The 18,501-nt window shown below is 47.3% G+C and overlaps 1 protein-coding gene across 1 annotated transcript in view; it reads right to left on the bottom strand.

The window, feature by feature from the left end:
* The window catches only part of htt (huntingtin), a 98,252-nt gene extending 83,835 nt beyond the window's left edge, over positions 1-14,417 (bottom strand). Inside the window, 12 exon segments of the mRNA XM_080534847.1 lie at positions 754-1,190; positions 1,487-1,564; positions 2,848-2,895; positions 4,005-4,209; positions 5,147-5,331; positions 6,073-6,214; positions 8,467-8,605; positions 9,099-9,178; positions 9,680-9,739; positions 10,316-10,436; positions 11,109-11,192; positions 14,183-14,417. Coding sequence (XP_080390973.1) covers positions 754-1,190; positions 1,487-1,564; positions 2,848-2,895; positions 4,005-4,209; positions 5,147-5,331; positions 6,073-6,214; positions 8,467-8,605; positions 9,099-9,178; positions 9,680-9,739; positions 10,316-10,436; positions 11,109-11,192; positions 14,183-14,292 — 1,689 coding nt within the window. The 5' untranslated portion in view covers positions 14,293-14,417.
* Between the last annotated feature and the right edge of the window lie 4,084 nt (positions 14,418-18,501).

Here is an 18,501-nt window from a genome sequence, read left to right as displayed (position 1 = left end):
CACCACTAGTGTGTCCTTGAGTAAGACCTGGGAACACCATCAATAGTGTGTCCTTGAGTAAGACCTGGGAACACCACCACTAGTGTGTCCTTGAGTAAGACCTGGGAACACCACCACTAGTGTGTCCTTGAGTAAGACCTGGGAACACCACCACTAGTGTGTCCTTGAGTAAGGCTCTCAGCCCTGAGTTACTCCAGGGAGACTGTCCCTGTCATCTCTAACTGTGAGTCTCTTTGAGTAAAAGTGTCTGTTGAATGTGACATCATGTTATTGGGGTTCACTGTACCCCGGGGATCCAGGTCCCTCTGTCTCTTTTCCTTGTCTTTCAAACACACAGGCACGCACACACACACACACACACACACACACACACACACACACACACACACACACACACATCTCTCTGAGGTACACACACACACACATCTCTGAGGTACACACACACACACACACACACACACACACACACACACACACACACACTCATCTCTGAGGCCGCCGTCACCCAGGTACACACACATGCACACGCACACGCACACACAAACACTCACCTCTGAGATATATACACACACACACACACACACACACTCACACTCACTCACTCACTCACCTCTGAGATACACACACACACACACACACACACTCACCTCTGAGATATACACACACACACACACACACCCCCCCCCCACACACACACTCACCTCTGAGATACACACACACACAACCCCCCACCCCCCCACCCCCTCCACTCACCAGCTCGGCCACGTCGGAGGGCGTGACGGCGCTGTCCGGCCCCTCGGTGGTGGTCTGGGAGGAGTCTCCACTAGGGGGCAGCGAGGAGCGGTCCTGGGCCCCCAGAGAGTCCAGCGGGCCGTCGGGGTTCTCGGGCGTGGCGTAGTCGGCCGTCTCCGGGGTGACGTTGGCCCCCCCGCTGGAGCTGCGGCTCAGCATGTCCTCTCCCTCGTTGTCATTGGCCGATTCGGGAGACTCCGCCCCTCCCCCTCCTCCTCCACTTTGTTGTTCTCCCGACCCGCCGGAGGTTCCGGAACCTCCTCCGCCTCCGCCTTGTTCCGAAGAAGAGGCGTTGTTGAGGTCCAGGGAGTCGCTGGGCTGCAGTGCATGCTGGGAGGAGCGCGGCTGCTCCGTGATGATGTCCACCTGGGCGGAGCCGTCCGCGCCCACTACTGAGGCTGAGGGGAGGAGGGGAGGACACACACACACACACACACACACACACACACACACACACATTATCACTCTTACCCCCCTTTTATGAAAATGTTGTATTTCTGTATTATTTATATTATTATTATGTATTTCTTTCCGATTTCAATGAATGACACATCAATTGAAAGCGTACAATCTGTAATCTGTTTCAGACTACGTAAAAAACTGAAAAATTACTGATGAGGCAACTGGTTTATGAAAAGACTGGCAGGTGTCACTATTGATGTCCTCCCTCAGGGAGGACAGAGGGAGGTCTCACCTGTGAAGGCTCCCGCCGGGACCTCCGCCCTCTCAGGGTCGTCCTCCAGCCCCTCCTCCTCCCCCGACAGCAGCTTGCCTAGGAGAGGGGTCAAGGGTCAAAGGGTCAGGGGTCATCCAAAGGTTGTTGTGCCTTCGGAGTTGTGCCTTCGGAGTTAAATACACTACACTGAGTTAAATACACTACACTGAGTTAAATACACTACACTGAGTTAAATACACTACACTGAGTTAAATACACTATTTAGAGTTAAATACACTATAGAGAGTTAAATACACTATTTAGAGTTAAATACACTATAGAGTTAAATACACTACACTGAGTTAAATACACTACACTGAGTTAAATACACTATTTAGAGTTAAATACACTATAGAGAGTTAAATACACTATAGAGAGTTAAATACACTATACAGTAGAGAGTTAAATACACTATATAAAGTTCAATAGACTATACTGAGTTAAATACACTATACTGAGTTAAATACACTACACTGAGTTAAATACACTATACTGAGTTAAATACACTATAGAGAGTTAAATACACTATACTGAGTTAAATACACTATACTGAGTTAAATACACTATAGAGTTAAATACACTACACTGAGTTAAATACACTATACTGAGTTAAATACACTATACTGAGTTAAATACACTATAGAGTTAAATAGACTATACTGAGTTAAATACACTAGACTGAGTTAAATACACTAGACTGAGTTAAATACATTATATAGAGTTAAATACACTATTGAGAGTTAAATACACTCTAGAGTTAAATACACTATACTGACATAAATACATTATATAGAGTTAAATACACTATAGAGAATTAGATACACTATACTGTGTTAAATACACTATACTGACATAAATACACTATAGAGAGTTATGGCTGTGTTTTTTCCATTTCATTTTCTCATATTTAAATAATATTATTATATTATATTAATAATAATGTTTTCCGTTTCCACCACTTTTGTAAAGCATCTTTAGGTCTTAGAAAAGCGCTATATACATGTATGTATCATCGTTATTGTTAGAATATGGTGTGGTGTCCATTGAGAACCAAACCAACTTATAATTACAGAAACTGAAATGTTTTTGGCTCAATATGAGGGGAGCTAATGTACAATGAGCCCGTCCTCCGATTTCTACCTCCACCAGCCTCCCCTGGTGCACACACACACACACACACACACACACACACACACACATGTTCAGGGGGGATTAGGGGGTCCGGTGCAGTTCACAATGACAGGAGGCAACAGAGAAAGAAAGAGCGGGGTTGGGAGAGGAAGAGAGGAAGAGAGGAAGAGAGGAAGAGAGATTGAGCGAGCAAGAAAGACAGGAAGTACCTTTCTGTTTCCTGAGGAGGAGTGGACTGCAGGAAGACCCGCCCCCAGCTGCAGGCCAAGACAGGAAACAGGAAATAGAAACAGGAAGTGAAGAAGGGGAAAAGCAGAAAAAGCCCTGTGCAGACCCACTGGGGAAATACCCACAATCCCTCACACTAGAGGAACAGGAAATAGGTTAGCGAGAGAGAAGACCAGTAGACAGGATGGTCACAGTCCCAGTAGAAGCAGGAGGAGCAGACACAACAATATAATTTAGATTCAACAGAGCCCAGAAAGTTTTCATTAGATGACTGGAAACAGTTGAATTCATCACAGATGAACTCCATAAGAGAGGGATGGGAGGGAGAGAGAGAGGGGGGGGGGGAGAGAGGGATGGGAGGGAGGGATGTAGGGAGGTAGAGAGAGGGGAAGGATAGAGATGGAGAGAGGGGAGAGACAGAGGGAGAGAGCGGAGGGATGTAGGGAGAAAGAAAGGGAGGTGAAATAGAGAGAGGAGAGAGAGAGGGAGGGAGGGGAAAGAGGGAGAGAGAAGGGAGAGAGAGGGAGGGGGAAAGAAAGAGATGGAGGGAGAGAGCGGAGGAATGTAGGGAGAAAGAAAGGGAGGTGAAAGAGAGAGGAGAGAGAGGGAGGGAGGGGAAAGAGGGAGAGAGAAGGGAGAGAGAGGGAGGGGGAAAGAGAGAGATGGAGAGGGGAGAGACAGATAGAGGGGACAGAGAAGGATAGAGAGAGGAAGAAGAGAGAAGGAGAGAGAGAGAGGGGAAAGAGGGAGAGATGGAAAGAGAGAGAGGGGAGAGAGAGCGGAGAGAAAGAGGGTAGAGAGAGAGGGAGAGAGGGGAGAGAGAAAGAGAGGGAAGGAGGGAAAGAGGCTGACAGAGAAGGAGAGGGGGAGAGAGAGGAAGGAAGGAGGGAGAAATTGACAGAGACAGAGATCGAAAGAGAGACGGAGGGATGAGATATAGATGTTACGGTACATGTGGGAAAACTAGGGTTAGGGTTAGGTACTAGGGTGCTACGGTTAAGGTTAGGGTTAGGGTTAGGGTTAGACATGCCAGCATGTACCAAGTCGACGTAGCACCTAACCCTAACCCTAGTTTTCCCACATGTACCGTATTCCCACATGTACCGTAACATAGACACAGATATCGGCCATTTTTTACCGATGAGCTCCACGATGCTCCCTGAGCGGGCGCGGCTCTCCATGTCCTGGCGGAACACGCCGGCGTGCCGGACGCTGCCGGGGGTGATGAGCAGCTGCAGCAGCGCGGGGGGCGGGGTGCGGAACGTCTGCTGCAGCTGCTCCAGGCTGGCCGTCACCACGTTGTGGTCGCAGTGCTGCGTGTAGTGCAGGGTCAGCTCATACACCTGGGGGGGGGGGGAGACACACACACACACACACACACACACACACACACACACACACACATTACTGCGTGTAGTGCAGGGTCAGCTCATTCATACACCTGGGACACACAGTGTTAGCCTTGACAGCTAATGGCCAGCATTTGCGTTGCAAATGGGAGGCAAGTTATCTAGCTAGATAGCCTAGATACTCAAGTCAACAACGGCTCCATATTATTTCCTAGCTCGGCGTCTTCGCCGTTTATTGATCAGTGCTACTGCCAGCATGTCACTGTCGCTGTCAGCCATCTTGCAGGGTGAACACAACTTGCGTCTTTGTTATGGAAACGGCTTCGTCTGCGTCTCGTTGTGTCTCATCATGGATCTTTGGTTCGGTCGCAAGCAGTTGCTGAGTTTTTTTTCTGCGACGTTCTAAACGTTCTAAAAATGACCCGTTGCGTTGCAGCGCGACTCCTAGATGTGAACTGGTCTAGGGCCCTTGGTGAATTTGTGCCAAGGGCCTGTGTTCATGATGATCCATCCATGCACACACACCCCCCCAGCCCAGGTGTGTGTTCCCTCCCCACCTGCAGCAGCTGCTCTGGGGTGGGCTGCATGTCCTCCCTCTCCCCCCCCCCTCCCTCCCTCCCCCCCCTCCCTCCCTCCCTACCTCCCTCCCCCCCTCCCTACCTACCTGTAGCAGCTGCTCTGGGGTGGGCTGCACGTCCTCCCTCGCTCCCTCCCTCCCCCTCCTCCCTCCCTCCCTCTCTCCCTCTCCCCCTCCCTACCTACCTGCAGCAGCTGCTCTGGGGTGGGCTGCACGTCCTCCCTCCCTCCCTCCCCTCCCTCCCTCCCCCCCTCCCTCCCTCCCCTCCCTCCCTACCTGCAGCAGCTGCTCTGGGGTGGGCTGTACGTCCTCCCTCCGTCCCTCCCCCCCTCCCTCCCTCCCCTCCCTCCCTACCTGCAGCAGCTGCTCTGGGGTGGGCTGCACGTCGGCCTCCTTCCTCATGACCCCGAAGCTGCCCTTCAGGCTGGACGTCTGCAGGCTGGTCTGCTGCTGCAGCTGGGGCATCAGGTAGCGCAGGGACAGCAACACGCCCAGGATCAGGTGGCTGGGACGCTCCTCGTCCACCGGCATCACCAGGCCTGGGGGAGGGGGAGGGAGGGGGGAGGGGGGGAGGGAGGGAGGGAGGGAGGGGGGAGGGAGGGAGGGAGGGAGGGAGGGGGGAGGGGAGGAGGAGGGAGGGAGGAGGGAGGGAGGAGGGAGGGGGGAGGGAGGGGGGAGGGAGGGAGGGGGAGGAAAGGGAGGGAGGGGGAGGAAAGGGAGGGAGGGGGAGGGAGGGAGGGGGAGGGAGGGAGAGATAATGTGAGATTATGTTAACTTTTTGATGTACAATAAAAGTGTACACACAGCCACGGGCATCACCAGACCTGGGGGAGGGAGGGGGAGGAGGGAGGGGAGAGGGAGGGAGGGAGGGAGGGAGGGAGGGGTGTGGAAGAGTGAGAGATAAAGACATATGGAGGCAGAGGAGAACGTGTGTGTGTGTGTGAGTGTGTGTGTGTGTGTGTGTGAGTGTGTGTGTGTGTGTGTGTGTGTGTGTGTGTGTGTGTGTGTGTAGGTATGTGTGTGTGTGTGTGTGTGTGTGTGTGTGTGTGTGTGTGTGAGTGTGAGTGTGTGTGTGAGTGTGTGTGTGTGTGTGTGTGTGTGTGTGCGTGTGTGTGTGTGTGTGTGTGTGTGTGTAGGTATGTGTGTGTGTGTGTGTGTGTGTGTGTGTGTGTGTGTGTGTGAGTGTGAGTGTGTGTGTGTGTAGGTGTGTGTGTGTGTGTGTGCGTGCGTGTGCGTGTGTGTGTGTGTGTGTGTGTGTGTGTGTGTGTGTGTGTGTGTACCCAGCAGCACGTTGAGCAGCCAGGTGTAGAAGTAGGAGGGGCGTCTGCTGTGCTGACACACGCTGACGGCAGCGCTGGCCGCCGTGCGCCGGATGGTGGGAGAGACGGACTTCAGGTTGGCCACGAACGCCTTCAGCAACACCTGCACACACACACACACACAGAGTAATACACACACACACATACAGGTTAGAGATGCACACACACACACACACACACACACACAGAGTAATACACACACACACACATACAGGTTAGAGATGCACACACACACACACACACACACGTTAGAGACACACACACACACACACACGTTAGAGACACACACACACACACACGTTAGAGACGCACACACACACACACACGTTAGAGATGCACACACACACACACACACACACGTTAGAAACGCACACACACACACGTTAGAAACGCACACACACACACGTTAGAAATGCGCACACACACACGGGATGTTTCTAGATGTATTTGTTATTTCCTGTTCTGGGCCACAGTTCACTGTGGGAAGGGCTCCCTCTAGTGGTTTTAATATAATAATAATATATAATATATAATAATAATAATAGTAATAATAATAATAATCTAACTGTATGGGTGTGTGTAGGGGTGTGTGTAGGGGTGTGTGTAGGGGTGTGTGTGGGTGTGTATGGGTGTGTATAATCTAGCTGTGTGGGTGTGTATGGGTGTGTGTAATCTAGCTGTGTGGGTGTGTGTAAATGTAGGGGTGTGTAGGGGTGTGTGTAACTGTAGGGGTGTGTGTAACTGTAGGGGTGTGTAGGGGTCTGGGTTTCCGTTAACCGGTAATAATTTAAACCTCTTCGGTCATAATGTCCGGTGAAAATAATTCCCTCTAAGCACAATTTGAATACAATTCGCTAAAGTTTAATTGTCACATTCTGATTCCTTCTATATTAAAAAAGACGAATATATAGGCTATATATTTATTTTATTATTATATGATTTGACGCCGGCATGATGATGACTCCGCGAAACAGCGGAAATAGCCTGCCTAGCGGCAGGGTTGCCAGATGGGATTGACAATTTACAGCCTAACCAGTCTATTACCGCTGAACCCAGTAGCCCATTCGGCGATAACCCGGCCCATCTGGCAACCCTGCGTAGCGGGCCACCATAATAATAATAATAATAATAATAATAACTTTTATTTGTATAGGCTAGCGCTTTTAACCTGCAAACGTTGCAGCTCAAAGTGAACCATAGCGAGCGAGAGGTAAACATGGCAAGACAAAGTAAGCTTAACAATGACTTCATGAAACCAAGCTACAATGAGTCTGAGGAGAAGTCTGACTCTAAAGAGATGGAGGCGGCTGACGCCGTAGTGGCTCCTCCAGCCAAAAAGTCTCGAGGGTTCCGAGTTGAATGGAAAGAACATTTCCCCTGGCTGCGTTTAGATGGGGAAGGAAAAATGTTCTGCTCACCGTGCAAAAAATCGGGGAGGAATAACGGATTCACGAGAGGAGCAACGAATATGAGAATGTTGCACTTTTCAATAACATGTTATAAATCTAGACATTGTGGTATTTCTTTATATACGTATCCCAACCTGCCTATCAATTGTTTCTCAATAAACAGTTATGTTCTCCTCATTGTCATACTCCCGAGTCCGATTAAGTATGATTTGACAGGCAGCTAAACTAAATGCCTTCCCAACCAGCGAGACCTGGTTATAGAAATGACGTTGTTTTATTGATAAAAAAGGGTAAAACTGGAAAGAGAAAATAGAAAACTCACATTAATCCCAAACAATTTAACATACTTCAGTTAACGTAATGTGGAGTCCGTTCATTGATCGATGCAGTCTGTTCAGTTCTCAGTGTGGCGCGCGTTCAGCGCTGGACATATGGCATAGCGCGCATGCGAATCATGAAAGCCGATATTATTATATTTATTATATAGCTCGCATCTAATCGTATCGGATGAGAAATAGACATTAAACGGCATATATAGGCTACACAACAGTAATCACCGCGACAAACAGCTATATTATATTTTAATATGATGACCGGAATATCTCACGTTTGTCCGGTAAATTGAAATCTTCCCGGACATGTTGACCGGCGCCAATTTTTTCTAATGGAAACCCTGGTAGGGGTGTGTGTAGGGGTGTGTAGAGGTGTGTAGAGGTGTGTAGGGGTGTGTGTGTAGGTGTGTGTAGAGGTGTGTGTAGAGGTGTGTGTATAGGTGTGTGTAGGTGTGTGTAGGTGTGTGTTAGGTGTGTGTAGGGGTGTGTAGGGGTGTGTAGAGGTGTGTGTAGAGGTGTGTGTAGGTGTGTGTGTAGGTGTGTGTTAGGTGTGTGTAGGTGTGTATAGGGGTGTGTAGAGGTGTGTGTAGGTGTGTGTATAGGTGTGTGTGTACCTTGATCTCCCCGTCGTTGGCGAAGGTCCCCAGGGCAGCCATGACCTTGGGCACGGCAGCAGCCAGGGTCTCCTGCACCGGCTCCTCCTGACGCCTGGTGATCCTGGTCAGGCAGGGCAGCAGGTTCACCAGGTAGGGTCTGGGGGGGGAGGGGGGGAGGGGGGGTCACACACAGTTCAGATACTCCATATCACCTTTAAATAAATGTGTGTGTGCGTGCGTGTGTGTGTGTGTGTGTGTGTGTGTGTGTGTGTGTGTGTGTGTGTGTGCGTGTGTGTGTGTGTGTGTGTGTGTGTGTGTGTGTGTGTGTGTGTATGTATATATGTATATGTATGTATATGTGTGTGTGTGTGTATATGTGTGTACAGTTAGGTGTGTGTGTGTATGTATATGTGTGTGTGTGTGTATGGGGGTGAGAGAGTGTGTGTGTGTGTGTGTGTGTGTGTGTGTGTGTGTGTGTGTTAGCAGTTTATGGTAAGATGGTGGTAGTTCCAGCTAGCCTATGAGAGGTCATAGTGAAGCTATGCAGTCATGTACTACAGTGTCTAGAATACAGGAGAGAGGGCTTGTTCTGTCTAGGGGTTGGGTGGCGGTCTGTGTGTGTGTGTGTGTGTGTGTGTGTGTGTTCATACCTGCATTTCTGGGGTCTGACCAGGTGGGCCAGCTCTGCAAACCTCCACAGGGCCGCCCTCAGACTGCGAGACGCTCCGTTCTACAACAGAGACACCTTCATCATCACCTTCATCATCATCATCATCATCATCATCATCAACTTCATCATCCTCATCAACACCATCATCACCTTCATCATCAACTTCATCATCAACTTCATCATCATCATCATCATCATCATCCTCCTCACCATCATCATCATCCTCATTACCATCATCATCACCTTCATCATCATCCTCCTCCTCCTCCTCCACCTCCTCATCATTATCATCCTTATCACCTTCATCATCATCATCCTCCTCATCTTGCCACTGTACATACACCCTAACTGTACATACTGTATTGATATCCATTTCCCTTGTTATGTACATATCATACTGCATATATCTTAACTCTACATATCTTCACCCTTGTCCTGTACATATCACACTGTACACATATCTGTCCATACTTTTATGGCTTTTGCTCTATGCACTAGATGCCAAACTGCATTTCGTTGTCTTTGGACTTGTACTCCAAATCAACAGTCCTTTCAACGTACCTTTTTAATCTCCTTATACAGCTCCAGCTGCAGTCTGGGCAGGTTTGAGTCCATCAACGCCTAGGGGGGAGGAGAGACAAGAGACTTTAACTCACCAAAACCTAAACCTATTGTCGAAATGGACCCTCACACCTCACACCACAGGATAATCTTGTAGGATAATCTTTAGAGCCATCCGATAATCGGGCGTTTTGCGGTCCTTGAAATCGGGCCAAAATCGGCCAGATTATCTTTATGTGTGTACCAGGCTTTAGAGTAGTAGTTCTGGGTTTAGAGCAGTCGTCGTTCCCAAACTGGGGGGGGGGTCATGACCCCATATGAGGTCACCTGACTTCCCCTGAATTCAAACACGTTTGTATTTCGTGTGAATAAAACCTGTGTTTTCTGTGTATTGCACCTGTAGCCTATATTTCACTGTTTTGGGGGGTTTGAATCAAACCAATAAGAGCATCTTCTGGGGGATTAGAAGACACTTGGATGTCCTTGTTATGTGTTGGCATATCCTGTTAGTCACAGGAAGTGATTGAGGTCAGTCAGGGGTTGAGAGACAACAGAAAGGTTTGGGGCCCCCTGTCTTAGAGAGAGAGAGAGAGGGGGGGGGGGAGGAACAGGGGGGGAGGTTAGTGGGGTCCTCACTTTTATGATTTTGTTCAGGCACTCGTCGGCCACCATCCTGACGTCGGACTCGCGGTCGTCGCTGCAGAGCAGGAACATCTCCATGGCGATGCCCAGAAGCTTCTGGAACTCCGGAGACGTTCTGATCCCAGAACCATAGGAGCAGAGACACACCAGAGTCATTACACACACACACACACACACACACACACACACACACACACTATGGGCCAACAAACACAAGTATTCAAGTGTTTGATTAGTGTTGTCTATCGCTGTCTGAAGATCTGTGTTAGTGTGTGTGTGTGTGTGTGTGTGTGTGTGTGTGTGTGTGTGTGTGTCTGTGTGTGTGTGTCTGTGTGTGTGTCTGTGTGTGTGTGTGTGTGTGTGTGTGTGTAGTCATGAAACATATGAAGACACAATAATAACACTGCCACCACTAAGCCAATGAGCCAATATAACATGGTCCAAACACACACAGAGACACAAATCTGATTAACTAAATTGGCCTAATCTGGGACGCCCTATGTGTGTGTGTGTGTGTGTGTGTGTGTGTGTGTGTGTGTGTGTGTGTGTGTGTGTGTGTGTGTTGTAGCGAGGGAGGAATTAACACAATTATTCCTCAGTCAGGATAAAGAGCCTCAGCCTCTCTGTGTGTGTGTGAGACAGAGACAGAGAAAGAGAGAGAGTGTGTGTACGTTTGTGTGGGTGTGCGTGTGAGCATGTGCGTGTGTGGTGTGTGTGTGTGTGTGTGTGTGTGTGTGTGTGTGTGTGTATGTGTGTGTATGTGTGTCTCCAGAGGAGTAATGTTTACCTCAGGGACTGAGCCACGATGTTCTCGCATATCGTCAGGCAGTGTGTGACGCGGTCTTTCTTAGTGGTGGCCAGTTCCTTCTTCCTATGGGGGGTAGCATGGGAGGGGGGGGGAGAGAGAGAGAGAGACATAAACAGTTGTCATATGACAACACAGATTATTGCTCTGTGCATTAGGCTAAGACATGTGTGCATCATGACCCTTCCCCTACTGTGTACCCATTTCATATCCAGCTTTCATCACAAACAAATGTGTTATTGTGCAAGTTCCCATTCCCTCTGGGGTATTCTCTCTTACATAACAAATACCATCGAGGCGGGGTAGATGGTAAGTGGGATTCTTGGAAAGACCCCTAACCCTTAACCACAACCTTTACTTAACCTTAAGCATTTTAAATCTGAACCCTCCTCCTCCTCCTCCTCCAGTCTGCTACTGGATTTAATCGATGGGTAAACCCTAAAGCTAAGAACATTCATTGTTGACCTAGTGTCATGACAATATAAGCAGAAAAGGTGGGTGAACCCCTAATCACCCAAAATAAAACGGTGGGTCAACTGATTTGACCCCTGTAGTATAATAGTGCTGCACTGATACTTATTGATAACTGGTTACAGCGTACTAAATGACACTCGGATGTGTTGAGTAGCCTAGTTCTTAGTTTAGCGAGTTGCGGTGTAAATGTATGATGCTCTTGAAAAAAATACGATCATCATCATCATCATCATCATCATCATCATCAATTACACTGTAGGCTATTTAAAGTCAAGTCTTCAACTTGTCCACTATACCACTGCATCAGTAATAACCTCTAGCCATAAGAAAGTATAACATGGTGTCAGCAGTTGCCTCCAGATCGTCACATTGCAGAGTTTATGTTTTAGCCATAAAGATTAAAGCAGTTCATGGCTAGCGGGGTGAGATAAGTAAGGGAATAATTCTTGTTAGAACACTCTCTCTCTCTCAGCATCTCACCCATCTGACCTCTGACCCCTCTACCCTGGTCTTGGGGGTCATCACTCATTATACACAAATGCCTCACATGGGTGTGTGTGTGTGTGTGCGTGCGTGTGTGTCTGGCCTCTTGCTAGAGGCATGGCAAGGCAAGTTCATTTGTACAGCACATTTCATACTACAGGGGCAATTCAAAGTGCTTTACATACGGAGTGGATAGTAAGAAAATAAAAAAATGATAAACATTTAACAAGATAATAGACAAAGCTGACAGGCAATTTGGGAGAAAACTGGAGAAGATGGAAACATCAAATTCCAGATATAGCTATTTGACACCAAGCAGCACAGCCCTAACATTTGAAAGTAGGCTTTCTGTTGCTACGAGAGTAGAGGACGCTAATACTGAATGTATAATACTGAATCTGTGGACGGAGAAACAGTCGAGGACATTCTTGAAGCTTTTGAGCATTATTTGTCTAAGAGGAACGTAGTGTTTGAAAGCCATCAGTGTTGTGTCAGTGCTCATCATGCAACAACTGAGTCTGCTACAACAACAACAACAACAACAACAACAACAACAACAACAGACACATGTGACAGAGCTAAGTGAGTGTGTCAGATCAGAGAGTGGCCTCTGACAGTCAAAACTGTGTTCAGCATAAAATGACCAGCGCACTTAAACACAGACTTTAAAGAAACCAGAATTCAAATTTGAGAAAGCCAAACACATCTGCAGAGACAGGCAAAACACAGACCCAAGCAATGGACACAGCGGGACTCAGGACCAAGTTGTTCATGCAGTATATAGGGGAGGGGGGTGGGGGGGGTATCAGCACTGGACAACAGGACATAAACACACATTTATTTTAACACAGGGAGAAAGCGTCCCTGCACAATGATGCACCTCCTGTCCTAGGTATCTCACTGACTACGAGATGGAGGAGCAAGGAGGTTTGAGCTCATTGTTATTGAACAGCAATAACACCCAGTCACACCGCTACGCTGCAGCTCGAAAGACAACAAGCCACTTGCTGGTAAACAAGACGCTCTGAAAGACTAGCTAGTTGACAACGACGTTAAACCACATTGCCAGGCCATAGAACCCTAGAATCATAGAACCCTAGAACCATAGAATCAGAAGAATAGAATAGAACGACAGAATGCATGCTATACATTCTACTTCTATGTAACGTGAATGTTAAAGCACATTGCCAAGCCTGACGTACCCTGGCCTTGCTGTGACAGCTCTCTCTCTCTCTCTCTCTCTCTCTCTCTCTCTCTCTGTCTCTGTCTCTCTCTCTGTCTCTGTCTCTGTCTCTCTCTCTCTCTCTGTCTCTCTCTCTGTCTCTCTCTCTGTCTCTGTCTCTGTCTCTCTCTGTCTCTCTCTCTCTCTCTGTCTCTCTCTGTCTCTCTCTCTCTCTCTCTGTCTCTCTCTCTCTGTCTCTCTCTCTCTGTCTCTCTCTCTCTCTGTCTCTGTCTCTCTCTCTCTCTGTCTCTCTCTGTCTCTCTCTCTCTCTCTCTCTCTCTCTCTCTCTGTCTCTGTCTCTGTCTCTCTCTCTCTCTGTCTCTCTCTCTCTGTCTCTCTCTCTCTGTCTCTCTCTCTCTGTCTCTCTCGCTGCGACACAACAACAGCAACAACCCCGGACAGCTGGCTGGCTCCCCTGCTAGCCCCCCACTACTACCCCCCCCCCCCCCCCCCCACCTAGTAGCTTAGTAGCCAAGCCGCCAAACCAAAAGCACCAGTCCTCTCCCATAACCAAAACGCAGAGTAATACACACACATACAGGTTAGAGATGCACACACACGTTAGAGAGACACACACACACACACACACACACACACACACACACACACACACACACACACACACACACATTAACTCACTGTTTCTGGGCTAGAGAGATGAGGAGGGGGTAGGGGGTAGGGGGTAGGGTAGATAGAGAGAGGGGGTAGGGGGTAGGGGGTGGGGGGTAGATAGAGAGAGGGGGTAGGGGGTAGGGTAGATAGAGAGAGGGGGTAGGGGGTAGGGTAGATAGAGAGAGGGGGTAGGGGGTAGGGTAGATAGAGAGAGGGGGTAGGGGGTAGGGTAGATAGAGAGAGGGGGTAGGGGGTAGGTACGTACTGTTTCAGGGCCAGCTCCTCGGGGGTCGGGGGTCCCTGCTGCTGCTGCTGCTGCTGCTGGAAGGACTTCAGGGACTCGAAGGCCTTCATCAGCTTCTCCATGGTGGCCATCTTATAACGGTAGCTTAGCAACTAGCTTCAGCTAACTAGCTTAGTGGCTGATATGTACAGTTGATATGTAGCTTAGCTAAACTAGCCCTGTCTGTCTGGAGACTGGGGAGCAAACAGCCATGTTGTTGACCACTGCTCGGCGACAAACCTTCACTTTCAACTGCCAAGTAGCTCTCTTGTTTTGTTTTGTCACAATATTGTCAGTAAATGAACGGGAGGTTTATAGTTCCAACGGTATAAGCCATCTTTGATGATGGCGTTTCTCACCAGGAAGTGGGAACAAGTGACAGCTTTGGATTGGGGGAGGGACGCTACACCCAGCAGCCAATCAGAGACCAGAGTTAGAGTACCCTCTGATTGACAGTGAGAAAGAACGAATGAAATTTGGATTGGGGGAGGGACGCTACAGCAGTAGCCAATCAGAGGGCAGAGTGTCCTCTGAATGACAGGAGGAAAGAACGAATGAGATTTGGATTGGGGGAGGGAGGGTCGCTACAGCAGTAGCCAATCAAGAGGCAGAGTGTCCTCTGAATGACAGGGGAAAGAACGAATGAGCTTTGGATTTAAGGAAAGGGACGCTACAGCAGTAGCCAATCAGAGGCAGAGTGAGTGTCCTCTGAATGACAGGGGGAAAGAACGAATGAGATTTGGATGGGGGGAGGGACGCTACACCAGCAGCCCAATCAGAGACCAGAGTACCCTCTGATTGACAGGGGGAAAGAACGAATGAGATTTGGATTGGGGGGAGGGACGCTACAGCAGTAGCCAATCAGAGGCAGAGTGAGTGTCCTCTGAATGACAGGGGGAAAGAACGAATGAGATTTGGATGGGGGGAGTGACGCTACACCAGCAGCCCAATCAGAGACCAGAGTACCCTCTGATTGACAGTGGAAAGAACGAATGAAAATGCGGCTAAATTGTTGGTGTGTGGAGGATTTTTTTTGTTGTTGTTATTGACCATCACGTGCTGCTGCTGGAGTCCCTGAGCGAGATTCCCGTTATATCAGATGGGTATATCATGTGCACCGTTATATCAGATGGGTATATCATTATATCAGATGGGTATATCATTATATCAGATGGGTATATCATGTCCCATTATATCAGATGGGTATATCATTATATCAGATGGGTATATCATTATATCAGATGGGTATACCATGTGCACCATTATATCAGATGGGTATATCATGTCCCATTATATCAGATGGGTATATCATTATATCAGATGGGTATATCATTATATCAGATGGGTATACCATGTGCACCATTATATCAGATGGGTATATAATGTCCCATTATATCAGATGGGTATATCATTCTATCAGATGGGTATATCATGTGCACCGTGCTTCGCCGGCCCGTTTACCATTTTGCAATGCTGATGGCGAGGAGGGTTGAGTCAGGAGAGATGGTTGTAAACATGGCAGTGATTTAAACACGCACAATGTCGTTCCGTGTGAAGAATCTTGGCAGAATCATGTGATTTGAGCGTGTGTTGAGGGGGATGAGGTAGTGCGTATAGGATATTGGAAAAACACTAGCCTGCAGTCTCACACTCTCTCTCTCTCACACACACACACACACACACACACACACACACACTCTCTCTCTCTCTCTCTCTCTCTCACACACACACACACACACACTCTCTCTCTCTCTCTCTCACACACACACACACACACACACACTCTCTCTCTCTCTCTCTCTCTCTCTCTCTCTCTTTATCTCTCTTTATCTCTCTCTCACACAGACACAGGATATACAAGATATATTTAAAACCTTTACCTTTTTCCATTACAGAAAATATTAACTGATTAAGTAGGTAGGCCTATATACTATTTCTATAGTACAAAGTTCATCTATACATTAGGTGGAAATCAAGTTGAATATTTATTTCCTGTCAACAAAGCATCATTTGATGTAATTCATGTAAGACAAACAGACTGAAGAACTGCTTCTACCACAGGGCCATCAAGGCCCTGAACACAGCAAAGGCCTAAGTTCTGGGCCCAGGACAGTCTGGACGGATTGTATGGCAGCTAGTGCTGAGGCACAAACATGTACATTTCAAGCCTGCAAACTGTGACACTTTAAATAACGTGAAAAAATACTTTTGTGCAATATGACAACCCTAGTTGACTATCTGTGCAGTATAGAACAGTGGATTGTGTACATAGCCTTTATTTATGTAAACCAGCTCCTTACCTTCTTGTGATTTTATTCTTTTTCTAAAAGTTTTTTTTTCTTCCCTTTCCTAACACCAGGGGAGCCACCCCTCCTAAATTTCGTTGTTTGGTACCTGTACTGTAGCAATGACAATAAAGTCCATTCATTCATTCATTCATCTAGAAACGGTGTCATCTAGAAACGGTTCACACCCAGACTAAACCTGACACTATAACATTTACATTCTTCACTGATGTGTCAATTGAAGATCTGCTTGGCTGAAGGTTGAGTATCTGTGTTGTGTACAGCTGTGTGTCTGCCAGGACACGTGTGGAATGTCAGGGAATCGAAGCCACAGAGAATTTCACTCTCTTACACTTGTGTAATGTGACGTAAACAATAAACTTGAGACTTGGAACTTGGGTGCGTTCGTAAATTAGCTCTGAGAGTGCCAGAGCGTCCACGTGACTGCCTCTCGTCCAATCAAATTACTTGGCCCCCTTATGACGTCGAACCCAGTGTGCGCTCTGGCGAATTTATCAACGCAGGCCTTGTGTTTGATACCGTACCATGCATAACAATGACCCTGGCCTCCCATTCCCGCCTCCAGCAGCCTCCAGACCACATGGAGACCTACCTGGGGGGTGTTCCATCAACGTGGCTAAAGGAAAATCCAGGCTTATTTTGATAAAATCCCACGAGATTTAGGAAAAAGAAAATCCAGCCTTAAATCTCACAGGATTTATCAAGATAAGCCTGGGTTTTTCCGTTAGCCACGTTGATGTAATACCCTCCCCCCCAGGAGATAATAATAATAATAAAGCTTGACTTGATCAAAAAAAATAGTCGGGGGACTCTGGTTGTTTTTATACAAACGGCAGTGTATTATTTCATAATTACAAATGTCAGATATGGTACAACAACACCCAGTGATACAACTTGTTGAAGAATTACATTGACTGCAGTGGTTGAACGGTGTGACTGTACAACTAGGAGAGAAAAAAAGAAAAAATGAAAAGAAAAAAAAAGAAAAAGAAAAAAGACAACTCCAACGTGGTCGCCTTGTACTTAATAAAGGCCTCCTCTCCTACACCTGTGATCAGGAGACGACAGAAGATCGTTTATACAACCAAGGACCCTGAAGTTTACAACCAACAACATGCTTGATTATTAATAAAAACATATTTCTTTTTAAAACAGGCATTACAATGCACTTAGTGCGGACATTCAAAACTGCTTTTGAGCTGTAAGTTTCCTTTTCTGCCACATATGGGGTCACTCAGAATGGACCAAAAAAGAAAAGAAAAACTTAAGTTGGCAATTGGCACATAGGTAAAGGCTTATGTCAGTCGGTTAAAACTGTAATTATTTTTTTTTTAAAGAAAAGAACAAAAATATGCAGTTTTTTTTTCAATTACTTTTTTTTATTTATTTGATGTCACTTTCGTCATCATTGGCAACTAGTTAAAGACACTTCCTATGGTTATCGTCTCAACACCATATAGTGCAATGAAACGTTATTTCTTACAGCTATACAGGGGTAACAACCCTTTCCCTGTGTGTGTGTGTGTGTGTGTGTGTGTGTGTGTGTGTGTGTGTTGTGTGTGTGTGTGTGTGTGTGTGTGATAAGATTTAAAAAGAGCTATCAAGTTGGAAGTACATCATTTACATGGTTTTTGAGGCTAAGAGCAAATCTACAGTACACCTACAGATAGGCTTGGCTATCCCCATGTGCATGAAAGCAACAAAACAACAGACTAAAGTGACTACAAGCCAACAAACATCAGCTAGCTAGGCCTATACATTGTGTTCCTGATTTGATAATGGAATGTGTGTCGCAGTGGTTGAATCTATCCAAGCACTTGTAGATCTGTTCCCCTTTTTGACAGGCAGGTTATCATAGGGACCTAACACTGTGGCTGTCTCTGACGCACGCGATAACACGTTGTTGTTGTTGTTGTTGTTGTTTAAAGGTTCGAGCGCCTTCAACACACTGAGATAGCTGATGGTTAAACGCGGTCCTTTTAGTTGTACAATAAT

Source organism: Nansenia antarctica (genome assembly GCF_963989245.1).
Source record: "Nansenia antarctica genome assembly, chromosome: 6".
Taxonomy (NCBI): Eukaryota; Metazoa; Chordata; class Actinopteri; order Argentiniformes; family Microstomatidae; genus Nansenia; species Nansenia antarctica.
The sequence above is the reverse complement of the archived record's forward strand: the minus strand, read 5'-3'. Positions and strand labels throughout refer to the sequence as shown.